General features: G+C 33.1%; 3 protein-coding genes and 1 long non-coding RNA gene across 4 annotated transcripts; 3 read left to right on the forward strand and 1 right to left on the reverse strand.

Annotated features, from left to right (window-relative positions):
* The first annotated feature begins 1,282 nt into the window (after positions 1–1,282).
* On the forward strand, positions 1,283–11,260 carry Reg-5 (Rhythmically expressed gene 5). Its single transcript, XM_011632488.2, has 4 exons — positions 1,283–1,812; positions 5,415–5,586; positions 5,749–5,841; positions 8,512–11,260. The coding sequence occupies exons 1-4, from the start codon at positions 1,675–1,677 to the stop codon at positions 8,922–8,924; spliced, it is 816 nt and encodes a 271-aa protein (XP_011630790.2). The 5' UTR covers positions 1,283–1,674; the 3' UTR covers positions 8,925–11,260.
* Positions 11,261–12,343: 1,083 nt separating this feature from the next.
* flr (actin-interacting protein 1 flr) lies at positions 12,344–17,778 on the forward strand. Its single transcript, XM_089082776.1, has 13 exons — positions 12,344–12,438; positions 14,208–14,329; positions 14,416–14,506; positions 14,726–14,873; positions 14,954–15,121; positions 15,216–15,384; positions 15,472–15,600; positions 15,714–15,818; positions 15,894–16,214; positions 16,448–16,567; positions 16,665–16,823; positions 17,421–17,571; positions 17,637–17,778. The coding sequence occupies exons 1-13, from the start codon at positions 12,423–12,425 to the stop codon at positions 17,744–17,746; spliced, it is 1,809 nt and encodes a 602-aa protein (XP_088938902.1). The 5' UTR covers positions 12,344–12,422; the 3' UTR covers positions 17,747–17,778.
* On the reverse strand, positions 17,747–23,739 carry LOC105422938 (uncharacterized). The gene is made up of 4 exons (XM_011632516.3): positions 23,493–23,739; positions 22,147–22,341; positions 21,628–21,804; positions 17,747–19,147 (listed from the first exon to the last, which is right to left on the reverse strand). Exons 2-4 carry the CDS (start codon positions 22,327–22,329, stop codon positions 18,464–18,466), a joined length of 1,044 nt encoding a protein of 347 aa, XP_011630818.2. The 5' UTR covers positions 22,330–22,341; positions 23,493–23,739; the 3' UTR covers positions 17,747–18,463.
* On the forward strand, positions 22,779–24,064 carry LOC148935123 (uncharacterized). Its single transcript, XR_016140740.1, has 2 exons — positions 22,779–23,316; positions 23,804–24,064. It is a non-coding gene; the product is annotated as an uncharacterized LOC148935123 (long non-coding RNA).
* The last annotated feature ends 296 nt before the right edge of the window (positions 24,065–24,360 follow it).

Here is a 24,360-nt window from a genome sequence, read left to right on the forward strand (position 1 = left end):
TCTTTCTAATGACAATGCAGTTTGTCCCTACGGAAATATCGTATTACACTTCTCAATTAGACATTTTTCAATTAAATAAAATTAAAAAGGGGAAGTTTTCTGCCCCGGAAAGCGATCGTCCCGATGACTCGTGCAGGAATGTCGACACGGCGCCGAATAAAATTACAGAGCGCCTTTTTGCGCTTTCTGCATACCTGCGTCGCGTCGTCGCGCGATTTTCGTTTAGAGCGCGTAAATATCGGCATAAAGTAATATATAATAATGACGCATACTTAATAGGCACAAATATGGCATTAATGAATCACCTTGAATATCATTCATTTCACTCCGTCGTCGCGAGAACCGTAAACTTTCTTCGACGTCGCGCGTGTATCGCGCGCAGGAATTTCGACCCGGCGCCGAATAAAATTAAGAAGTGCGCGTTTTTTTACATCCTTGATCATGTCAGGGATTTCCTAGAGCGTGTAAATACTGCTATGTAAAATAACGTGATTTCACGATTAGGTTCGTGCTGAACTTATTTGAATTTTAATACAACATTATGGTAAATTACACCTCTTAAAATATGTGGAATCTTTTTCTCGTCAATATGTATATTTTTCCACTGCTAAAAAGGACTTTGAACTTTTCGATCGAAGTCTCAGCCGAAACTGCCATTTGAAATCTCTTCTTTGATCGGGTCAGGAATTTCTCAGAGCGCATACGTGATTTCGTGATTAAGCTTGTGCAAAACTCATTTGAATTTTAATACAACATTCGTCTAAATTATATATCTTTTAAAATATGCAGAATCTTTTTCTTGCTGAAGTGTATATTTTTCTACTACTAAAAGGACTTTGAATTTTTTCATCAAAATATTCAGATTGCCGTTCAAAATCTTCTCTTTGACTCAATGAGAGATTACAAACTGTCAGACAGTATTACGTACTCTTTATCAGTTTTCTTACACTCATCTTTTTATATTTACATCTTTTTATGTTAATTTTTGTGCAAGGTAAGTAAAAGATTATTCGCATGTTCTATTGAACTTTTTGCAATGCCAGAAAAAAATACGTCTTTGAATTTGCGTTGGATCATGTTGGATCACGTGAAGTAACAGGCAAGTTGACCGTCTAACAGGCAATTTACAACGCTAATAAATCTCAATTTTACATCTTGGTCCGCGAAAGAGAACTGCGGGCCTTCTTCGATTTCGCGCGCGTGTCGCGCACAAGAATTTCGGCGTCGAATGAAATTAAGGAATGCCTTCGTCTTTTTTTTTTTTTTCTCGCGCTCCCCGCATATTTGCGTCGCGTCAGCGTGATTTCCTAGAGCGTGTAAATACGTTCCGGATCCCGTGGACTCTGCTCCTCTGCCACTGACGTCTATACAAAACCCGGATAGATGTGAAAACGAAGTGGGGGCACTCGGAGGCGCGTGGTCGCCACTGGACGTGCGAGGCAACATAAAACGAAGCGGCAAACGAGATCGAGGCTCAGTATACACGAGACGATCGATCGCAGCACGATTTGGTGGAGAACGAGCTCGAGCTTGGTTGTTGGTTGTTGTTTTGACAACGATCGCGACGGCGACAATTGCGACGAGTGACCGCACGTGTGATCGTACCTGCCGGCGTGAAGCGAGTGTCGCGAGACGCGGAGAACGAGCGGAAAACGGAAAAGAAGAGCGAGTATAATGATGATGATGATGATGATCAGCGGGACTTCCATCGCATCGAAGGTCACTATCTGCATTCTGCTTGGATGCTGCATGACGATGCGAGTCACCGGCTCGGCGATACCAATGTGGGAATTTCTCTCGAGAGATGAGAAAGTGAGTACCAAAACAGATTGTTCCTCTCCTATTGATTATTTTATAATATGCCAGTAATACTGGTGCTTGATGCAAGAGATTTATCGTTTTCTATCCGTTTTAAGTGAAGCTATTGGATTTTTCGAAGTACTGCTTTAAAAAGTGGAACGACTGAATATTTTAAAGTTGTTTTGAAATGAAGAAATCATGTTTTCTAAATGATTGTTTTAAGGTGAAGCTATTTCTTCAGATAAAAATTTAAGAAATTTCTTCTTAAGCAAGAAAATCTTTTGGAATACACCGTTGATTCTTTTGATTGCTACACAACATTTCGAATGCAATTTTTTTTATTTTATTAGATTTAGATTTAGGTATAAAAAGTTATTTGCGTCAATTTAATATAATCCATACAGTAAATAAATAAAACACAGTAATAACAATATTTCTCTTCTTTAAATTATAAAATTATAAAATTATAAAATTATAAAATTATAAAATTATAAAATTACGAAATTATAAAATTATAAAAATAGAATATATAAATATTTGCACATTGTAATTCCATTTTTACACATTTTATTTTTATCCTTGTTGATACTATGGTCGTTAAATCTCTTTCATTAGTTTCGCACGGAACCGCGAACAAGAGATGTTGCAAGCATCATCTCTTCGTGATATCAGCTATTCAGTGGACTTTCACCGAACAATCGAGTGCATCCGATGTGAATATATTGCACCCGAAACACGTGTTGGGCGGATTCAGTGTTGTTGCAAGTCCATTTTACATTGTAGTTACACATTTTTTAACGATAAGTCAATAAACTAGAATATATGTGTGTATATATATATATATATATATATATATATATATATATATATATTTAATGTAAATTCAATGAATATCTTTGAATTTTTGATAATTTTGAAAAATGTTTTTAATAATTTGTAAAAAAATAATTGATTTTATTGTTTTATTGTTTATTTAGCTGTTTCACATAGTTTCTTAAAATACAGTGTTATATTGTTCTTTAATTTTATATATTAAGTTGATATCTATAATCGTCATCAAATCAAAGTTACAATTTTCAAAATAAGAAAACTGTTTTCTCAATTCCCAGGGAGAATCTTTTTTTAAAACAGAGTTACTTTGATTGATAAAAATTTTGAAATTGTATGATTTATCTTCAACTTCACTTGACATGTGCTAAACGAACCATTGCAGCAACTTAACATTTTATTATTGTTGTAAATTTTTCCTGACAATGCGAATAATTTCACGCGAATGACACGTACGGCATTGTGGAGCTGTGAAAATCAGGAGCTTCGTTTTAATTTTAAATTGCTCGATGTTATCAATCAATAGCCGGATGTCTTGCAAGTTTACACTCGGATCATACCCTTTACCTCAAAGCCCTCGTGTTTCCCATGGCGTGTCTTTAGTACCTGTGAAACGTTGTGCGGCGATGGACAGTAGTAAAAAATCTGAAGATCACCGCGATTACGACGATCAGCTATTAGGAAGATAATTACGTTGGCTATTAATTGTCGCCGTGACACAGTAATTACGCGGATTCTCGTAAGGCAACAAATGGGAGGTCATAGGTAACATCGGCTTTCAGTGTGTGTACCAGAAAAATTAGTTCATATTTCATATTTAAATTTATCGAATTGGAGAATATGAATAGTCTTCTAATTAAATTAACGCATAAATTTTTGCTTTTTTTAAATCTTTTTTTATTCGGTGATATCTTTTTTCATTGCACGCTACAGTTAAAAATAGAATGCTCGATGTGCGTGTAGTACCCTAATTGGTGAACGCTGATTACTAAGTCTACTTGAATTACTGTCGGTCATTGAAAGTGCTTTGTACTCTTGGCCAAGGCTATACACACGGTATTTCGCGGCTGCATGCACCGGATTAAATGTGCGCATGTAATAGCTCCTGAAGCAAGTAAAAGCGATCGCTGAGTTGAAGTTCAAGAGCGCTGCAGCGTATCTAGAATCAGTTTCTCGATGGAGTTCAGGTCAATGTACGGAAAAAAAAATCGGATCCCAGCCGACTGGACGAGTGAACTGGAGTTGAAACATATACACTAAAAATATAATTTTGTATTGTGCACAGTATATTTAAACTATATTAATCAAGAATATCTATTTATGGAAATAGCACAAATTATTTAAGACGTGTAAACTCTGAATAATTTTGAAATAATTTTGAAAAGCTCTTGCAATTAAGATATGCATTTTAAGTTATTTTTTCACATTTCAAATAGTTGTGTAAATTAGAAAATTCTTATTCATTGTTTAAATAATTTTTTAGATTTCTTCCTTAAATTATTTTTTTAAGACTTTAGATTTTTAAATATTTTTTTAAGACTTTTAATGTCTAAATTCCAAACAATTTTTTAAATCAAATGTATTTTTTTCTGCAGTTAGCTAAAGACAGTTCAGACGGACAGACGCGAGATATAAATATTCTGAATATAAGAGCGTATCTCTAGCATAACTACATATGTAGCTATTGTCTTTCCGCGCTAATTCTTCTGTATCCGAGAATCCCACTCATCTCCGCTTTCTCTCAATTTCCGGAATCGCAACGGAAACGGAACGCTAATCTGTCACTGACCACATACCTAAGGCACATTAGTCAACAACAGTAAATGCACTGGAAAGCCATAAGATAAACGTTATCGTATTCTCACACTTCCACTTTACTTTTTTAAATATTTTACAAGAGACATCTTACAGGAAAAAACAATCACACTTAGCCATAAAAAAATATCAGTGAACCAAAAGAATGTTTGTCGTGATATCCTTAATCTCGCGATCAATTCATAGAGATTTCAAATTTTTTAAAGATCTACTCGCTACAGATTTCTTTTAATACACTTTCAGATTTCTTTTAATCGTAAACGATGTCGAGGATAGGGATTAGATTGTTTAATGTCCGTTCGCCAAGTTCGCCAAAAGCAGGCTCGCCAAGAAATGTCGAAACGGCGCGCGACGCGAGAATAATAGACCAGATAGAATTGTAAAAAGATTACCGCGGAATACGAGAGCTGTTACAGTGTGCCATTAAAAATTCTAAGATCGGATGTGCGCGTCATCGCAACGGGCCGCAGAAGGTCCGTGTGGATGTCATCGGCGAGAACGACGATCGACCGCCACGTTCCTCGCGACCGGCGCGATTCGCACCGGCGAAAAGACGACGGTATCGCGCAATCCGATACGTGATGGACGGGACATCGCATCGCGCATATATATTTGACGGCTTTAACCGTCGGTTTCCGTCGTTACACATTGCCGGCGTTACACATTGCCGAGTTTCACCGGACGCGATCGGAATGCATTACGGGGCGCGCAATATATGGTCCACCTTTCCGACCTGTAAGAAAAAGAAAAAAAACTTTAACGTTAAAAAAAGAACTAGTAAGTGTTCTCGCATTCTCGAAAAAGATAATTCGTCGATCGTGAAAATTCTACCGTGTTCTACCTTCGTCTCATTTTAATTCCCCTCACGGAGTGAATCCACGCGTCGCGCATTCGTTCCTCCGTGCGAGAAACGCGCGAGAGATCAATGGCCATCGCGGTCTCTAAATAGACTCGCGCCTTTCTTGTTTCAGATGAGTCACCTCTATGGACTATTCAGCAAACAAGTGGCACGGTTTTGCGCCGATTCCTCGAGGCCGGACTGCAACAAGAATCTGCTCATATCCGGCATACGAAGCCTCGCCAGCATGGACGACAACGTCCTCGACAAGCTGGACCCCTATCAGCGTGACGCGAAGGAAATGAGTAAGGAAGCGTTCCTACGTAATGTCGAGACTGATCGATACATCGCGGAAGAGAATTTCGCGTTGGTCTCCGGCCGAGACATACAAATGAACCGTGAATTGCGGCCTTGACACTTCGCGCGGCCTCGTGCTCAAGTTACTTGTAACGTGTTCCTGTTTTCAGTTTGGCACGCCATGGTGGGAAGCAATAGATTCTCGTCGAGAATCAGCCACGAAAACGATGACTCTTACTTCACCACCGGAGCCGACTTATTAGGTAAGTGCATCGAAAATAATTTCTCAAGAGCCTTATCGATAACGATCGATCGAAAATAATTGAAATACAACGATAGAAATTATTATTAATTATCGTAGTCCTTTGAGGATGTCCATGAAAGTGAATTATTGATAGAAAAGAATATGCTAATATATTCTAAAAAGAACATAAAGGAAGAACAATAAATCTGAGGATTATTGAGATGTTAAAAATAAAAATCTCTATTTTATTTAATTTTGTAGAAAATAATTGATTTCACATATTTATCTATATTTATTCAACAATGTCTTACGCACATTAAAATTAATCAAAGCCGAGTTTAATTTATCCTATAAAATCTATTTTTGAAAGAATATTATTGTCGCAATATCCATCATGAAATAAATTATTCAAATATGTTTTAATAACAATCGTTACCTTTTTTGTGCAACATTTCCTAGTAGTCGTTTATTTAATAAGTAATCCTTTAGTTACAAAGATTTAATCGCGTGTATATGTCATTATAATAAGAAAATCGTGCAGCGAAGGAAAACATGCCTCACGCAAATCTATTTGAAAAGAAATGACATTTATAGAGTCACTTCTTCCTTGTTTCGGGAATCTCTCTGTGCGATTACGGCCTCGCGAACGGAAATACATCGTACCTCGAGAAAGTTTCAGCCGCGGTTTCGATCCCGCTCGTGCTCCTAGAAAGTCTTTTTTCTCCCTTAACGATATTGCGCCCGATAGACGATAAATCCTTGTTCTCAACCACGTGCGCTTTCTCCCTTCTTTTCGAAAAAAGCAGCTTTGTCGCGCCGAATTGATTCTGACTCCGCATTTGATACTATTAAACAATCGCAGATGAATTTAATGCGTTAAAATCATAAGTGAATATTGCTCGTGAATTACTCGTCAAACTTAAATTTTTTTATTGAATTTATATAAATTAAAAAATAATTATCAATGTCCGACCAACCGTGATCATAAATTTCTTTCTCATATATATATATATATATATATATATTTCTTTGTCGATAAATGTTTATGTTAAATTTTTTTCTCCTTTGCGATAGAAGAGACAGATAATTTTTAATTCTTGAAACTGTCCGATTTAATTAATTAGTTAAATTATTAAAAAATAATTAAAATTAATATTTCTTTTTTACTGTAGGCTGTTATAACGTTAGATATATTACTATAAACATATTTTAACTCTACATAGAAAGGAGGCTTTCGAGAAATATTTCTAGAGGATTCTATTAATTTCTTATTCAGCAATTTATTAGCAATACTTTGACAGTCCTCGCGCGTGACGGACATTTGACAGACAATGGACAGGTCGCGAAAGGAGGTCACTTTTCTCGGTGTCCAAGATGAGGGTCCCGGCGCGGGGGCCCACTATGGCGACTTTCACATTTTCTCTGTTGGCCCATATATACGTGCGTACGCTAATGATGCATCGACACGCGATGAAAGCCGCGAGCGTTGCACGCCCGTGATTTCAGGCGTTTACCGATCAATTATCGTACATCTAGAAATCTAGCGAAAGAAAAGAGAGACCATCCACCGATCTCGCGCCGATGGGAGGGAAGAACAAGAAAATACGATGTTTCCTTTTTGCCATTACATGTCGTTTCTCATGAGATCAATGACAATTATATTACATATGGGGACATTTTTCATGGTAGAGAAATTTATAATTGTATACTTCATACTAGTCTCTCTCGCTAACTAGAATATGTACATGCAGATATGTACATGTATATATAATAAAAACGAAATATGAGAGAGAGAGAGAGAGAGAGAAAGAACGGTACACGTTTCATTGCGAGAGTAAATTCTCGCAATGTCTACATCCCGCGGAGTCCTTGTATTTGACAAATTGACGACATTCAGAAGCGACGTGCCGACGTGCAGATATTGGATTTTAAATTATCATAATGCGGAGGTCATGTAAGCCTATTAGAAATAGACACGCGTAAAAAAGTAGCGGTCGTTGATTCAAAATAAAATGATGATCTTTGCCCGTAAGAATCGCGAATGTCTCCGTTCCTCTTGTTCTCCTTTCATGGGTCTCTGTGGGGATCTATCAGCAATCGTTTTTCATCATACCAAAATGAAAACGTCCACGATTCCAAGTCGATGACGAAAATAAAATCTAAAAAAAATCTGCGTACGAAAATCGACAATTATCGTTATTGAAAGAAAAAGCAATTGTAACATTACGATCATACGTGTTAAAAATATTGTAATATAATTATGATAATAATACAATTAATTAATACAACAGAAGGAGAAGATGCGAGAAGGTCATCGCGCGATGATTATCTCACTATTATATTGAAAGTCTAACATGAGCTTAAAAATTTCTCGAAATTGTCATAATTGATCCACGCTCTAATTCTTACACTTTAACAGCAATTACAATTCTTTTGTAAAGTCATCGTGACGAAGAAAAGTTCGTGATACGCGATGCGCTCGGATGACTTTAATGACGAGTCAATCTTAATGAGTTAAGTACGGACAGAAGAATTTCGCGTTGGGTGCACATTTGCGTTTCCTGGTATCCGATTGCGCCTCTGTAAAGTCGCGCTCGTTACTTAATCCTCGTCTAATCGACGTCATTTTCGAAGTTAAGCGGTCACGCTGGCGCATTTGTTAATTCCGCCTCTTTCTTTCTCTTTGCAGCGAACAGCGGCAGCGAGACAAACGGCCTCGGAGAGGAGACCGCGGCGAGCGGAGATTACGTTCCGTCGGAGGCGAGCGGCCCGTATCTGGCAGGTCCGATGGTGATCCGAGTCTACCCGGACGGTCGACCGGTCCCCGAGGATCAAAAGCGTCCGTTGCCGAAGGACGAGGACGCGGACGAGCTCAGGTATTCCCGTTTGCCGTCCATCGAGGAGATCGAAGCCAAGAGCGGCAGCGTGTTCTACGGGAAAAGCGGAAACGAGCCGTCAACGATCAAGAGGAGGATGTCCTACGCGGCTGACGACAAGGATCTTCGCCGACTGGACGCGGTGCATCTTCGTGGTCATCCACTGTCCTACGAAAGGACGATATTTCGAAGACCGTTAAACGAACGCAGAGTCCGTTACTATTGAAATGTCTCGTGATTCTTCTCTCTGATACGAGATACTTCCCCGCGGAATAGCTCGTTCAGGCTTCGTGCCGCTTCCTGATAATGGGATTTTTCGAGAAAAATATCGCTGATGGGACTCTGCGAAGGGATATAAGGGATTGAAGATAAATGACGTCGATGCCAATTGCGAGTCTCGGGGTGACACGTGAAAAAGATGCGCGGGAGAAAGTCGGAGATACAAGCGGTACCAGTCGTGGTCTCTCACGATGAACGACGAATGTAATAATAATCAGCTGTAATTACTAATTCATTGCGCATTCTAATCTATCTGCCATCGCTATTGCGGTGAGTGCGAAAGGGGAATCGCAATATCGCTGCTTTTCGGAATCCCAGCACTGTCGAACATTAACATTGAAGTGAAGGAGAACGAGGAATGTCGGAAAACCTTGTTTGAGACGAGAATTTGCAATTTATATAAAGCGCGTAGAAGAAATCATGAATCGTGAATTCTTTTGAGTCGCTTAAATTAGAAACTTGACGATTGGTCGGTAATTAGATTCCTAAGGAACGAGCGCTGAGAATGATATATATATATATATATATATATATACAATATTCGTACGTTGTCTCAATAATACACCGACCATGAATATCATTTGAGTTTCACTTATTTAATTTAATTCATTTATTATAGTATTTATTTAATATTCAATGTGATTGTCATGGCTCTCTCTCTCTCTCTCTGATGAAAACTTGAGCAGAAAATATCAATGAAAATATACTAATTTTTATACTAAACTGAATGAATATAAAAGACTAAAATTTTTGATTTCTGACGTCGTTAACACGAAAAAGTTCTCTTATTTAAAATCATTCTTTAGCAAAACAGCGATTAATCATAAAAAGTTCTATAGCTTTATTTCATAAATTTAACGCATATTCACGCGTCATTTCTATTTGATATATGTACGCTATCGCATAAAGGAACCAATGTACCTCGCTGAAAAATATTGCATTTCGCATATATTATCATCTTATTAACTATTGATATAAATCATTGATATTTTAACAGATAATAACAAGTTTGCTGAAAATCATTGCTTTTGAAAAGTTACGCAGTTAGTTACATAAATAGTTTGTACATTATGATAATACTCGCTAAATCACATCTGTCGAATATTCACGCAAATCATTGCATTTGCATACGCAAATAATAACAATATGTTACAAAGAGATATTTAAAAAAGATATTACACATTTACGTGACGATTATGATTGATTATTACATCAATATACGTATATTCACTTTCATTTTGTAAATACTTAAGATATTTGTCATTGTTATATTTAAGCATATATCAATAAGACATAACTAAAATGTGATAAAATATAGAACGCGTAATATATATTTGAAAGACGAAAATAACGAGATTTTGAAGATAATGTGATAAATTAAAATTAACACAATGCAATATAATATATGTTTATAAATGGATATATACATATTCACATAAAACTCTTTATTATTACAAAAAATTTAATGTGATAAAAAAAATCTTCTAATTGCTTGAAGATGATAAAATTTTGCAATGACTGTTTTTTAATGCTGTGTTATGAATTTAAAATTTCTAAAGTTTTATATTTCTAAAGTTTTAACATTATATTTTTTTTACAGTCTTTGTTTAAATAAGTTACATTAATAAGTCTATTTTTGTCATATCTCCAGAAGTCAATTTTATATTCATGAAAAATTTATTATCATAGCTTTCTCACGCAATTTCATGTTTATCATTAATTTATACATATTTTTCATTAATTTAAATTATGAAACATACTATATATAAAAAAATATATATATGTATATTATATCTATATCTATATATATATATATATATATATATATATATATATTTTTTTTTTTTTCATGACAAATGTCATTATACGATTACATATAAAATAAGCGAATATGTATACGAATAGACATTATGGATACGATTTGATGTTTTGTAATATTAGTTTAGGAGATTTGCGGTAATATTCTATATAATAATATAAAAACATATAGTAATATTGCATATACATTAAAATAAGTAAAAAGATGATCTTAGTATTAATATATATTATGATATTAATAAATATATATTATGACTCTTACATATCTTAATTTTTATCAAATCGTATATAAACTTGTATAACTCTCATATATCAAACTTGCATAACTTGCATATATAAAAAATATAATAGTACAATAAATACAATATAAAAGATATGTTTAATAAAACAAATTGTAAAAAATATGTACATATTTATATTTATACAAATACATACTCGTGAATATATTTGAATGAATATATTTAATTTGACTAGTTTTGGATTAAATATAATTTTTCGATGTAAATATATATGTAAAACATAAAAATTAAATAGTACGTTAGGAATAATTGAATAATATATATTTATATTTGTGAGAGAAAAAGATTCAGCTTAATAGTTTTTACAACATTATAATATAATAATCTAAAAATTTTGTTAATTAATATAATTAAAAGTAAATTAATTTTTTAAAATTAATGTATATAAGCTAAGAATATTTCGTGAATTTTATTTAATGTTATAATGACATCCCAGTGATAATATAAATATCAATTTTTGATCATAAATAATATTCTAGGAATACTTTTATAATATTCCGCGGATTAGTGGAATCACATCAGAATGATATCTTATCGACAGTGCTGAAAATGGAAGTAACTACTTAATTCCAACATACTAAAATAGAACTTGGGGGCGCTAATAAATTTTGACGATCCCACGAAAAGACCGGGATGGTGTCGCCCTCAGGCTCTCTCTGGTTGCAATTAGGAATAAGAATAAATATTAAATTTTGGAAATAAGAATTAGTATTAAGATAATTAAAGCATTAAAGAGTATTAAAGACAAGAAACAAACGTAACGCAAAATGGTACATAAATAAGTATAAGATATAGCTGTATCTTAATCTCTACTCCTAAATTTTATTTCCAAAATTTAATATTTCTGTTTCCTCCATTGTGCGCAAGACATTACGATACGTGTTTTACACTTACCACAAAAAGATGAGGAGAAATGAAATGTCTATTGCAATGGATATGAGGGACTATGATGGAGGCAATGCCAGATAATTTTGGAGTGGAATAGAATGACGACAGCAGTCCCGTTTTCACATTCAAAGACTATGAGGCGCACCTGTTAGGCGTAACGTGTTTCAGGCACGTCTAGCCACGCTTTCGTTCATGTTTCAACCAAATAAGGCGAAGGGCGGACAGGCACGTGAGTGTGGGTGCGTGCGCGCGTGTGTGTGCGTGTCGTACGTATGATGTGTGTATGTGTGTGTGTGTCGGGAGGTGCTGTATCGCGAGCAGTCGCGAGCTATCACACATAGCGAGCCGTCGTAGACGTCGCATCCCCACGTCATCGGATCCTCCCGTTCGGTCTCGTCAGGCATTGTTGGGTGCGAAGAGGCACGGTGTGCACCGGCGAGATGTCGTATGAAACGAGTAAGTCACGATGAGAGAACGCGTTACCCGGGGACCGGCTCATGCCGTATGATTTCGGAGCTGTGCGCGATATGTCTTCCTCGGTATATTCCTTTCCGGTTTGCTTATCTCCGGTCGAATCGTGAGGGCGTTGCGAGGATCGGCGGGAAGAGACTCCTCTATGACTTCGGAGGTTCGCTCGCGTAGATCGTGATTGTCTCGCTCACTTTCATCTGTCTCGGCCCAGCCTGAAGAGTTGTCACCCCATGTGTCTTGCGTGACGTATGATATGCCGGACGTACGGCTGATGTCAATATACATATACCGGGTGCTCGAAAATTATTGTTTTTTTTTTTTTACACTCCAGGGATTTGTTCCTAATCGAATTGTAGGAGTAAACGTTTCACAGGCAAGAATATCGAAATCAGAAACTTTCTTTTTTTTTTCCATGGAACAGAAAGATAAATGTAATATTTATGGAACAAGGAAATAAACCGAGTTTAACTTTTATTTTAATAGAGGTTTAATGTTTTAAACCTCTATTAAGCTTCAAGATTTTTTTATATTAAATATTAAATTAAATTAAATTAAGAAACTGTTAAGGGAGAATTTGATAAAATTTTTTTAAGAAGTATAAAAAATATGTCTAAGACTTTTGAGACGCTTTGTATATGTACATAGAATCACGAATGAAAAAATGATGAATCATAAATATTAAATATCAAAGCTTAATTGAGCTTTAGATAAGATAGATTTATACTTTATATTGCAATCTTATCAGGTCCAAATAGGGAATAAAAAATTATTTTACTCGAATATTAAATATTTATATCGACCAAAAATTATTTGATATAATTGCGCATTATATTTATTGAATAATTAACAGGGAAAGAGAGAAAGAAAGACTGAAATAATTACATTCAAGATAATGTATGTTACTTGAGATAATTTTTTTGCTAGTTGTTTTATTATTTTTACATTAAATGTGTGTATGAGAGCCTTTCAAAAATGTTTCCTCTGGAACCGTACCACGATACAGGATAAACTATAGTTTGTTAGTGCTCAAAATAATTTGAAATATAAGGAGCTGGATCTATGCCAATGTATCAAGGGAGATATTTTAGTTCCAGCACCTGGATGTATTATGCGTTGTTTGCGTGATATTTGATCTCTTCTTTTGTATGACAGTCTTCTAATAAATTTTTCTAATAAATTTTATTAATTTTACTAATTTATTTAAAATATTATATGAATAATGTACAGTATCTTTAAGTAGAATAAATAACATATAATATATAACACATAATTTTTATATACAATTCTTTTAAAGAAATAATATTAAATATAAGATAACATTAAATAAATAAATAATAATAATAATAAGTATTAAAAAGCTCCTTATCTAATATTTAGAAAATATCTATGAAACAAATTATGTATTAATTATATATACAAATTACATATTTTAGTATTATGATATTAATGTATTATATAAAGTAACATTATCAATATTCAAGTATTCAATATCATACCAACTAATAGTAATATTTTATAATATTATAATTTTTTATTCAACATACTGTTATATACAGCATATACTATGTTACACTCTATCGATTATAATATATGGGAAATGAAAATGTTAATGTACTGTTATTATTATTTGACATTTATTACATATCTGAATAATATTAATCGACAGTCCAATTGTTTTTATTATTATTTTAATGTCCCTTATTTGAGGAGTTCCTCTTTTGTTATTTTCTTATTTTATTCTTTTTATGTTATAGAATATATATTTGCTGCGTTACCAAGAACTCAAAGGGGACAGCCTCTTGTACTGGGTGGCGATCCCAAAGGAAAGAACTTTTTATATACCAATGGTAACAGTGTTATCATTAGAAATATTGACGTGAGTTTTTGTGTTATAATAAATGCTTACCATTGTCTAATAACGGATAGATGTATCACTTTTCATATTTCTACAACACATTGCAGAATCCAGCGATTGCAGACGTTTATACAGAACATTCTTGCGCTGTGAATGTTGCCAAATATTCCCCTAGTGGTTTTTACATAGCTTCGGGAGGTATGTGGTATTTTATTTACATGTGTTACAAAAATTTTTACAAAAATATTCATAGATTATAAAATTTCCACATAAAGATTATCCGATAATACGATGCATGATATTTACTATTCTTAATCTTTGATAATTTTACATTATCACTTGTTTATTGAAAATTTTATAACGAGAATGAGATTGCTTCGATATTAAAGAAATCAATGTAATACAATTTTATTTTAGATCAATCCGGTAAAGTACGTATTTGGGATACAGTTAACAAGGAGCATATATTAAAAAATGAATTCCATCCTATTGGCGGACCCATTAAAGATATTGCTTGGTCAGCTGATAGTCAACGCATGGTCGTGGTCGGAGAAGGAAGAGAAAGGTATACTTCGAACATCAATATAGTGAATGAATTATCATTAAAAAAAATTATATTAATACAATAATAATAATCATGTTTAGATTTGGGCATGTATTTATGGCAGAAACAGGAACGTCAGTAGGCGAAATCTCTGGTCAAAGTAAATCTATCAACTCATGTGACTTTAGACCGGCTAGACCATTTAGATTAATAACTGGAAGTGAAGATAACACTATCGCTGTATTCGAAGGCCCTCCATTCAAATTCAAGTATGTATACACGAAATTCTTATTACGAATTTATATTCTATTAAGTATAAGAATCTTAATTCTTCATGTATTTTATTATATTCTATTTATGCAGAATGACGAAGCAAGAACATACTCGTTTCGTTCAAACTGTACGTTACTCCCCTGATGGAAATCTGTTTGCTTCCGGTGGTTTCGATGGGAAAGTATTTTTATATAATGGAACAACTTCTGATCTTGTTGGGGAAGTAGGATCCCCCGCACATCAAGGTGGAGTCTATGGGGTACGTAATCTAATTCGTTTGTAATAAGACATAAAAATATGACAAATTATTTATAATAAATGTAATTGAGCAATATATTTTTTATAGGTAGCATGGAAACCCGATGGCACACAATTATTAACTGCTTCCGGTGATAAAACTTGTAAACTGTGGGATGTAGAAACACGTTCTTTAATTACCGAATTCAACATGGGAACGACAGTCGATGATCAACAAGTTAGTAATTAAACAATCAATTTAAAGATAAGACACACACACACACACACACACACACACACACACACACACACGAAAGAATAATTTACAATAAATTAAATTATGTTTTTCAGGTGAGCTGTCTGTGGCAAGGGAAACATTTATTATCCGTATCACTTAGCGGTTTCATCAACTATCTTGATGTCGACAATCCTGAGAAGCCTATAAAGATAATAAAAGTAATCCTCGCTTTTCTAATTGATTGAGATATATGATATCTTTTTTAGTATATTAATTTTTAATACTCCTTCTAGGGTCATAATAAACCAATAACGGTGCTAACGTTAAGTCCTGATAGAGGTACGATTTACACTGGGTCTCATGATGGTTACATCACCAATTGGAATGCAGAAACAGGGGAGAATGATCGTGTGCAAGGGCACGGTCACGGTAATCAAATTAATGGGATGAAAGCCACGGGTAACTTACTCTATACTGCCGGTATCGATGATACTTTAAGATCAGTCGATATTGCGACGAACGCATATGCAGAAACTGCCGTGGTAAAATTGGATTCACAACCACGAGGTTTGGATATATATAACGATATAGTTGTGGTTGCTTCAGTTCGACAGGTAGGTCATATATAAAATATCTACAAAGTAGTTCTCGATTTTAAAAATTGATTTAACAAACTTGTGAAACAAGCTTGTGAAAAATTAACAAGCTTAGAATTTAAATTTAAATATAAATGTAAGAAGAATCATTTTTGCAATAGAACTTGTTAAGTATTCAGACAAGCAATAAATGTCTCTGTAGCATCTTATTCATAAATTTTCTATAATGTGTTATGTAATGTATTTTATAGATCGCAGTTACACAAAATGGCAAAAAGCTGTCAAGTTTACCAGTCGAATACGAGCCATCGTGCGTGTCAATTAATCAAGAAATTGGAGATGTAGCTGTTGGATCCACATTTGACAATAAAGTTTGTTTATTATTTAAATAATATATGAGAAATAATATATGAGAAATGTGAAGATTGATTCATTCTATTATCAATTTGGGAACGATTTATTGTATAGGTTTATATTTACGAATTGTCGGACACTACACTAACTCAAAAGACTGAACTAGAACATCTGGGTCCAGTTACGGATGTTTCATATAGTCCTGATAATAAATATTTAGTTGCCTGTGATGCAAACAGAAAAGTTATATTGTACACCGTACCAGAATATAAGGTAAAGTATAACTTAAATTCTTTCTCTAGAATCTCATTTAGATTTAATTATACCCAGCTAAAGAAATAAGTTTTACAAGTTTCATGTAATCGAATTTGTTATGTACATACATAAAATCATGCAGTAGACTTCTGTATATATGCTAATACTGCAATAGAAATGCCATAGAAATGGAAATAAAATTTTATTCCGTGGCTTATTTTCGAAAAATATTTTTTTATTTCTAATGTAATTCAACATGATCATAATAGAGAATTATTAATAAATCTTAATTTATAGAGCCACACATTTATTATTAGCTCATACAGTATCATTTAATTTATATATGATATATTATAATGTTGATAAATTTGCCATGTGTAAAATAATTAAAGATAATTTTTATGTAGTAATTATGCTTTCTTTAATGAATTAATATTGTTATTAATGGCTTGCCATATGCTTATTGGATTATTAGAGGGTGAGTAGCATATAAATGTAATTAAATTTCTGTATTATATAATTATACAATTTTATAAACAGGATATAATTTTAAGTTTATAGTTTTATATGTATATATATATATATATATATATATAATCTATATTTGATTTGTAGCTTGCGCATAATAGGGAATGGGGCTTCCATAATGCGAGAGTAAACTCTGTCGCATGGTCTCCAAACTCTGACATGGTTGCAAGTGGTAGTCTCGATACTACTATTATCATCTGGAGTGTGACGAATCCAGCAAAACATACTATCATCAAAAGTAAGTTAAAAAATTTCTTTTCTGAGAATAGATCGCGATTAACAAGAGAAATCTTTACATTGTAGATGCTCATCCTCAAAGTCAAATAACACGCTTGATCTGGCTGGATGAGGAAACATTAATCTCCGTCGGACAGGACTGCAACACTAAAATATGGCGTATAGAAAAGATATAATTAATTTTTGGAAGAATTTATTGCCACTTCTAAGGAAACTCAATTTTGGAGACATTTTATTTATTTCGTAGTCTATGAATATTGTATATTATTTTTTAATACAATTCTTGATATATGATTAAAAAATTATATTGCATCTTTTTTGCACCTTTTGTATTGACTTTATTAGTATAATTCACATCCCATAACTATTTATGGCTATAGTTTTATCACTGCAGTTTTGTTTATCTTTGTATACATAGATATCGCATTTGCACTAAGAATCACACGACTTACCTAATTTGTCTTTATTAAAACAATGTAACAATAACAAGAAAGCGATAACAATTCGAACACTAAAGGTCTTCAGGAACATGATCACACTTTACTTTGTACACTTAACAGACTGTTACTTTGACTTATCTTATCATTAATCAGTCCAGTACAGTTCTTATAAATTCAATTACATTCGCAATCTACCATCGTAGGTAGGCACATTCATAGTTCTATGAATAGTTTTTTTGTTACTATTATTTTTTTAATTCAACATATCTATCAATGATAAACCTTATTATTTTTAACATAATGAAATATTTCTTTCGATTTTTCTTTCTCTTTCACTTTCTCTTTCTATATAATGAATATATAATATAATGAAAAATTTAAATTTTTAATAGAAAGGTATATCCTAATAAGGGTTAAATGTCTATGTAGAATAATATAATAATGACTTTACCATCACAGTATTGATGGTTTCGGTGTACTATATCGTGGACGTTTTTGAGAAGAAGCCACCGGATGTCTATAGGACACGTGTTTTCTGAGAGCGTCTCGCGATCGCGACACGTGTGAACACGACGTGCAGCTGTATGAGCTATTGCTATGTGTTTCCATGTGTACTCGTAAATTGTATTGATTACTCAATTGTTTACCACAAATAAGACAAGTGACACTGGACTTATTGTAAGTTTGCGAAGTTCTATTAGATGCGGATGCCGCGAGTAATTTGAAACTCGCGTCCCAAACAGCCGGCGGTGGTTTTACATCCTCTATAGGCGTGACTTGATCTTCCATGATCGACGCAGTCTCGTCCACGTTCTCCGAGTATCCTCTATCAATATATTTATTAACAGATATAGGAACAGACATTCTTTCCCTTTGATTTAATTTCGCGTTTATGGAATAGTAAGGCTTCGTTTTCACGCAATACTGTATACTTTCTTGATCGTTGATTGGTTCCTCATCCTCTAAATTATTTATTGCTTTAGGCAATGATACAGGTACTGATTCTGAACCAGTAGCTAATCCAGAAGCCGTCATATCTTTTGACTCAGTCGTTACTATTTCTTCGTTTGAGAGTTTTTCCTGCGATTGCATCACTGGTGATTGTATATATAAGCCGTTATCCTGTCTCGGATTTTTCTGGAATAAAACATGAGTAATCATGTAAAGCACATTAAATGATTATTACATTTCTCCATTAAAAAGACTGTATGATTAAAGACAATGAATTTTAAAATACGATCCAAATATTAAGTATATAGCGTCATACTTTGTCTATATGTTTACATTAAAAATATATTGGGATTTATATTAATATTAAAATGATACATAATACTGTTACAAAGATTTACATAAGAATGCAAATCGCTTTCAATATTCGCAATGAACATTTTTTTTAACTTTTTACAGAACATACATGTGAACATTAATGACATATAACGATAAACATATTTTTGAAGTTCAACAAAATAAGCCAAAACATATTCTGTATATATTATACAACAGGTTATGCATTGCGCATTAATTATCTATATTTGTGCAATTTATTTACATTTATTTATATCAATATTAGAATATATTACTTAAGGATATTTAGCATGATAATTTTTAAAACATTATTTTTTTTGTTTATATTAATGGTCTTAAAAATATACATTTGTTAAAAAATAATAAGTGTTCCTAATAAAATATCTAACCTTTTGTAAAAAAAGATATATATTTAGTCAAGGGTTGTTATTGAATTTTAACAGTTTAGCACATAAAAATCCAAAATTGTTGATTCTCTGAAATTCATTTACAAATATCTGTGGATATCCATGCATTTTTTTCTTTATTTTTTTATACTCTAACTAATAACATAATCTTTAGAATTGACAAAATTAGTGCTAAACGTTTGTTATCATCACACTTGACTAAACTGTTAAGCATTATTGTATTGCGAAAAAAACATAAGTGTTGTATAAAAATCGCTGTTCTAACCTCGGTAATATATTATTTTAGTAATTTAGAGATTCATGGAAGAAGCTATTTTAGATATACCTGTAAAGTCATTCTATGGGGTAAGGTTCCATGGGATGCATCCACTTGCATTTAGTTGCAACACACACAACGATCTTGATCTCGTGGATATCGTTTTTATTCATTATCGTTCCTTCGATGCATGTACGAACATAATATGTGTAGCGGTATAATTCCTTCGTGAAGTACTTCTTGAGGAACGACAGTGAATGTGTTTAAGTAACCTGAACAAAACAACACGATCAGGGTAATATAAAAAGATTAAGTGAGGAACAAGCGAACGCGCGAATTTTGCTTCGTTCTTCGTTCTGCTGAATAATGTACGAAAGAAATCGATTGTCTGCGATTTTTGTAAAAAATATTTGCTGCAATATCATAACAGTTTTGTATTTTTTTAAGTATATTTTTAAGTATATTTTGGTATCAAACATGCATGTTACGAGGATATAAATTTATAATAACATATATAATATGCTGTGGTATGTATAGAGATTATCATGATTCATAGCTAAGAATAATTTTAAATAAATTTGCTTACAACTCTAATAAATGTTTACAACACTTACTGCTCGCATATAAATATTACATTACTTTAATGTGCAATGTGTTACAGCTTAAAGAAACAATATATTGAAAAATAATATATTGACATATTTCATTAAGAAGCAATATTATTCATGAGCTATTGAATATACAGATACAATTAATCAAATATTACAATGCATAAACAGTTGTATATCCATGTTAATGTAAAGAAGGAAAAAAAATATGAAAGGGAAATGCATTATGGTTTAAAATGATGCAACTTATTATTACAGAAATGTTGCAGTTTTGTTTCCTATGTATTATATACTGGCTATATTGTGTTGGACAAGTAGTTATTTCATACAAATTTTCAATAGACATATTTATGGAAAGTAAAATTTAATGTGTATTTATAAGAAATATAATATGAATTGAAGGAAGGAGAGTGAGAATCATATTTCTAAAACGGCGTTTAAGAAACACATGCTTTGTTATAAGCAATCGAAAATTTTATTTGAAAACAAGCGTATTAAAAGATTAAATATTATTCATGCTAATTACCTTAAGTACTAGAAAGCCATTAATGTAATACGAAAGTTACAATTTTTATTTCTGAATATATTATAGTAAAAAATTATTACATATTATCTCTTATGCAAAATCAGCAAGAATCTATAAATATATTTGACCTGATTTTGAAATCTAAACTAATAGAAATCGTATAATTTGTGTTTCAAATACAGGTCATCAGATATTAGAAAAATCAATAAAAACACGACAAAGAAATAAATATGCAAATTAATATGCACCTGAAAATAATGAATAAAATATCTCATTACTTTGTATATTATTATTTATTACATTAGACAAAAATCTAATGTATAACAACTGTCATAAACTATCTTATATGACGCCAGAAATTCTGATAGAAAAAATAAAACTAGAAATAAGAGACAATAACATTCAAGAAACGCAATATAAATGAAGAGAATATTACATAATTCTTTTTGCAGATAATATAAGCTTTTCATAGTAGCTTCTGTATTTTTTAAAAAAAGTAAATTAAAAGCACTTACCCCAGCCATATCAGCCAATCCACAAATATGCAACGTATCAGCCATAGCTAAAAGTGCAGGTAACTGTTCTTGATAAATATTCACTTCTCCATTATACATAAACTTGACTAGAGCACATAGATTTGCATATTCCATGCCTGGTAAGACAATGACTGGATGTTGCAAGGAGCTTAAATCCTAAAAATTCATTCGTAAAATTCTATATTATTTCACTATTAGAATTCACTATTAGAACAGATTTAAACTATATATGACTTACAATATACAAGTCATATAATATTGACTTTATATAACAACTTGAATTAATTTAGAAATTGTTATGCTTACTCAAATAATAAAATTAATAATATTGAATATTTCTATATTCTAAGTTAAATATTACTTGTAAAGAAAAAAACAAAATGATAAAAATGATATATTAGGCTAAGCGAATTTATTAAGAGAAATTTGTAATCGTTAATCTCATTAATTGACATGCTTGTATATGCATTCTTATAAATAAAACACTTCTATAAATACCTTGAAGAGTTCTTTAAAATAATAACTACAAGCTGAGAGTATGATTCTATGAGCATGAATATGTCTGCCGCCAGCGCTCAGTGTAACGTCTGTTAGGTGACCTCCGTCGAGCAACTTAGGAAGAGAACTCAAGAGTGTATTTTGAAAATTGTGCCACCGTAAACAGAATTGTTGACCTTCCATGTTTTTTGATTGCTGTGGAAGGAAAAGATCCTATGTTCGAGGAATGTTATCACAAAAAAGAAAATCCATCCAGATTGTATTAAAAAAAAGAAATAAAATATCAATTAGATAAATATCAATTAGATATTGACTTGCAAAAGACATATAAGCAAATATTTGCACAAAATCATTTCCTGAGAAACAGAAAGATTATGTTCACGATTGTGTAATCATTGAGCGATTGTTCATTCCATCATTTTTTAATTCTTTTTTCTAACATATTCTTCTAGATTTAACATTCAAAGATTCACTCCAATTAGCACAAGCAACAATTACTCAACCGTTGTTTTTTTAACTCTACTCTAAGATAAAAAAAATCTTTTTCTGCACAATATACATCCAGCTCGTATCAGTATTCATCAACGCAATTAATAATATTAGTTAATGTTTATTTCTATCAATATAATATAATATAATATAATTTTATAAAATTCTTTTTTTTTTACCCAATTACTGAGAATGCCCTCGATCAATATGTTACATGACATACACAATTAAATTTTAGATAAAAAAATATCTTATTTTTTTATATCAAGCTAGCCCGCATTTATATTTCATTATTTTCATACCCCTAAAAACGCGTATCCGCACGCATGCTTTTTTTTTCTTTTTTTTTTTTAGTCTCCTCGGAGGGAAACAGTTAAAAGCTTTACGTCGGGCGGTCCAACGATGTACCACAAATTCTCTCTTCCAAATTAATATTTTGATTTTTTAAGCTAAAAACCGCGCGTGTGCACGGGGTGGAAGGTTATATGGCACGGGTTGCAAAGTCGCTGAGCGAAGGGGGACGTTCAGCTCGGCCGCGAGACAAAAATCTACGTCGCGCGCGCGACGTTCGACGTTCGGGGAGGTGGCGCCAGTCCGCGTGACACACACAGAGGGACACAATACTATTTATTTAATCAGGCTCTCGGTGCAGGTTCCAGCCAAATCTATTATTGTCCTCAGGTATGGCTGGAGGAAAAGGACGGCCGTTGCGTCCCGCGATTTGCGACGGAGCTCGCGACGACGGTGACGGCGAATGGCGACGAATTCGGGAGCGAATCCGGGAATGCCGAGGTGATGACTCGCGTGAGGAGAGACCGACAGGAGGATTCGAGGGATTCGCGTTCGTTGTGTCTTACCTCGTGAAAATTCGTCGTCCGTCACGAAATCCGTCACGAAGTCCGTTCCCTCTCAGCGCGACACTGCTTCTCTCTCATCTGGCGATCGCCATAACCGCGAATAACGCGAATCACGCGATTACAAGAAGAGCGTGTCAACTGTCAAGTCGAATCGCATGACAGTAGACCCCGCTACCTATCGACGTTGCTCCGAAACGATTGCAATTCGAGTTCCGAACGATTGAAAAAAGAAGAGATCGGAATTATTCAGTTATTTCTTAGATTTCTATTGTATTTTATGTTGTCTTTTGTATTTTTGTTTTTTTTTCTAGTGCACATCCTGAAGATGCCAACTTATAATGACGTTCGATGCATTTTAGCGGCAAAAGGATCACGTGATCAAAATTGAATAGTGAGCCTGAATCATGTGATCATGATTTTGTGAAAAGGCAAATTTTAAAAATCACTTCGACAATTCTTAATTAATTCTATTATCAATACTAATCTAAAAAAATGATTATATTGATGTTAGAACAACAATTTTTCTTGTAGTGTAATTAATTAATTTAAATAAAAAATTGTTCATAGCAAAATTCCTAATTACATAATTTGTTATTTCAAATCTTATTCTTTTCCTATGTGTTAAACAACAACAAAGAATTAATTTTATCTGTATCAATAAAATAGTCTCAATAAAATCTGTATCAATAAAATTTAAATGAGGATGATAGTTAATTTAATTGACTGTTGATACAATCTTTTATTAAAATTTCAAATTGTATAAGTCGCTGTTTCTCAAATCTTTTTTTCTTCTTCTCAGTCCTATTGCTCGTATTCGAATGTGTCGTAATCTCTCTCATATAGCTGTGATGCGCACGATGATTATACA

This window comes from Pogonomyrmex barbatus, unplaced genomic scaffold, assembly GCF_055798465.1.
Source record: "Pogonomyrmex barbatus isolate J1 unplaced genomic scaffold, ASM5579846v1 scaffold6, whole genome shotgun sequence".
NCBI classification, from domain to species: Eukaryota; Metazoa; Arthropoda; class Insecta; order Hymenoptera; family Formicidae; genus Pogonomyrmex; species Pogonomyrmex barbatus.

Bases quoted from the DNA above. Each gene is read 5' to 3' on its own strand.
- Reg-5 (XM_011632488.2), top strand. From the start codon at position 1,675: ATGATGATGATGATGATGATCAGCGGGACTTCCATCGCATCGAAGGTC. The intron at 5,587-5,748 runs GTAAGGAAGCGT...TCCTGTTTTCAG, and splicing joins GCGTGACGCGAAGGAAATGA to TTTGGCACGCCATGGTGGGA. The intron at 5,842-8,511 runs GTAAGTGCATCG...TTCTCTTTGCAG, and splicing joins CACCGGAGCCGACTTATTAG to CGAACAGCGGCAGCGAGACA.
- LOC105422938 (XM_011632516.3), bottom strand. From the start codon at position 22,329: ATGGAAGGTCAACAATTCTGTTTACGGTGGCACAATTTTCAAAATACA. The intron at 21,805-22,146 runs GTATTTATAGAA...ATGAATTTTTAG, and splicing joins ATTTTAAAGAACTCTTCAAG to GATTTAAGCTCCTTGCAACA. The intron at 19,148-21,627 runs GTAAGTGCTTTT...GTTTTATTCCAG, and splicing joins GATTGGCTGATATGGCTGGG to AAAAATCCGAGACAGGATAA.
- flr (XM_089082776.1), top strand. The intron at 14,507-14,725 runs GTATGTGGTATT...ATTTTATTTTAG, and splicing joins TTTTTACATAGCTTCGGGAG to ATCAATCCGGTAAAGTACGT. The intron at 15,601-15,713 runs GTTAGTAATTAA...TATGTTTTTCAG, and splicing joins CGACAGTCGATGATCAACAA to GTGAGCTGTCTGTGGCAAGG.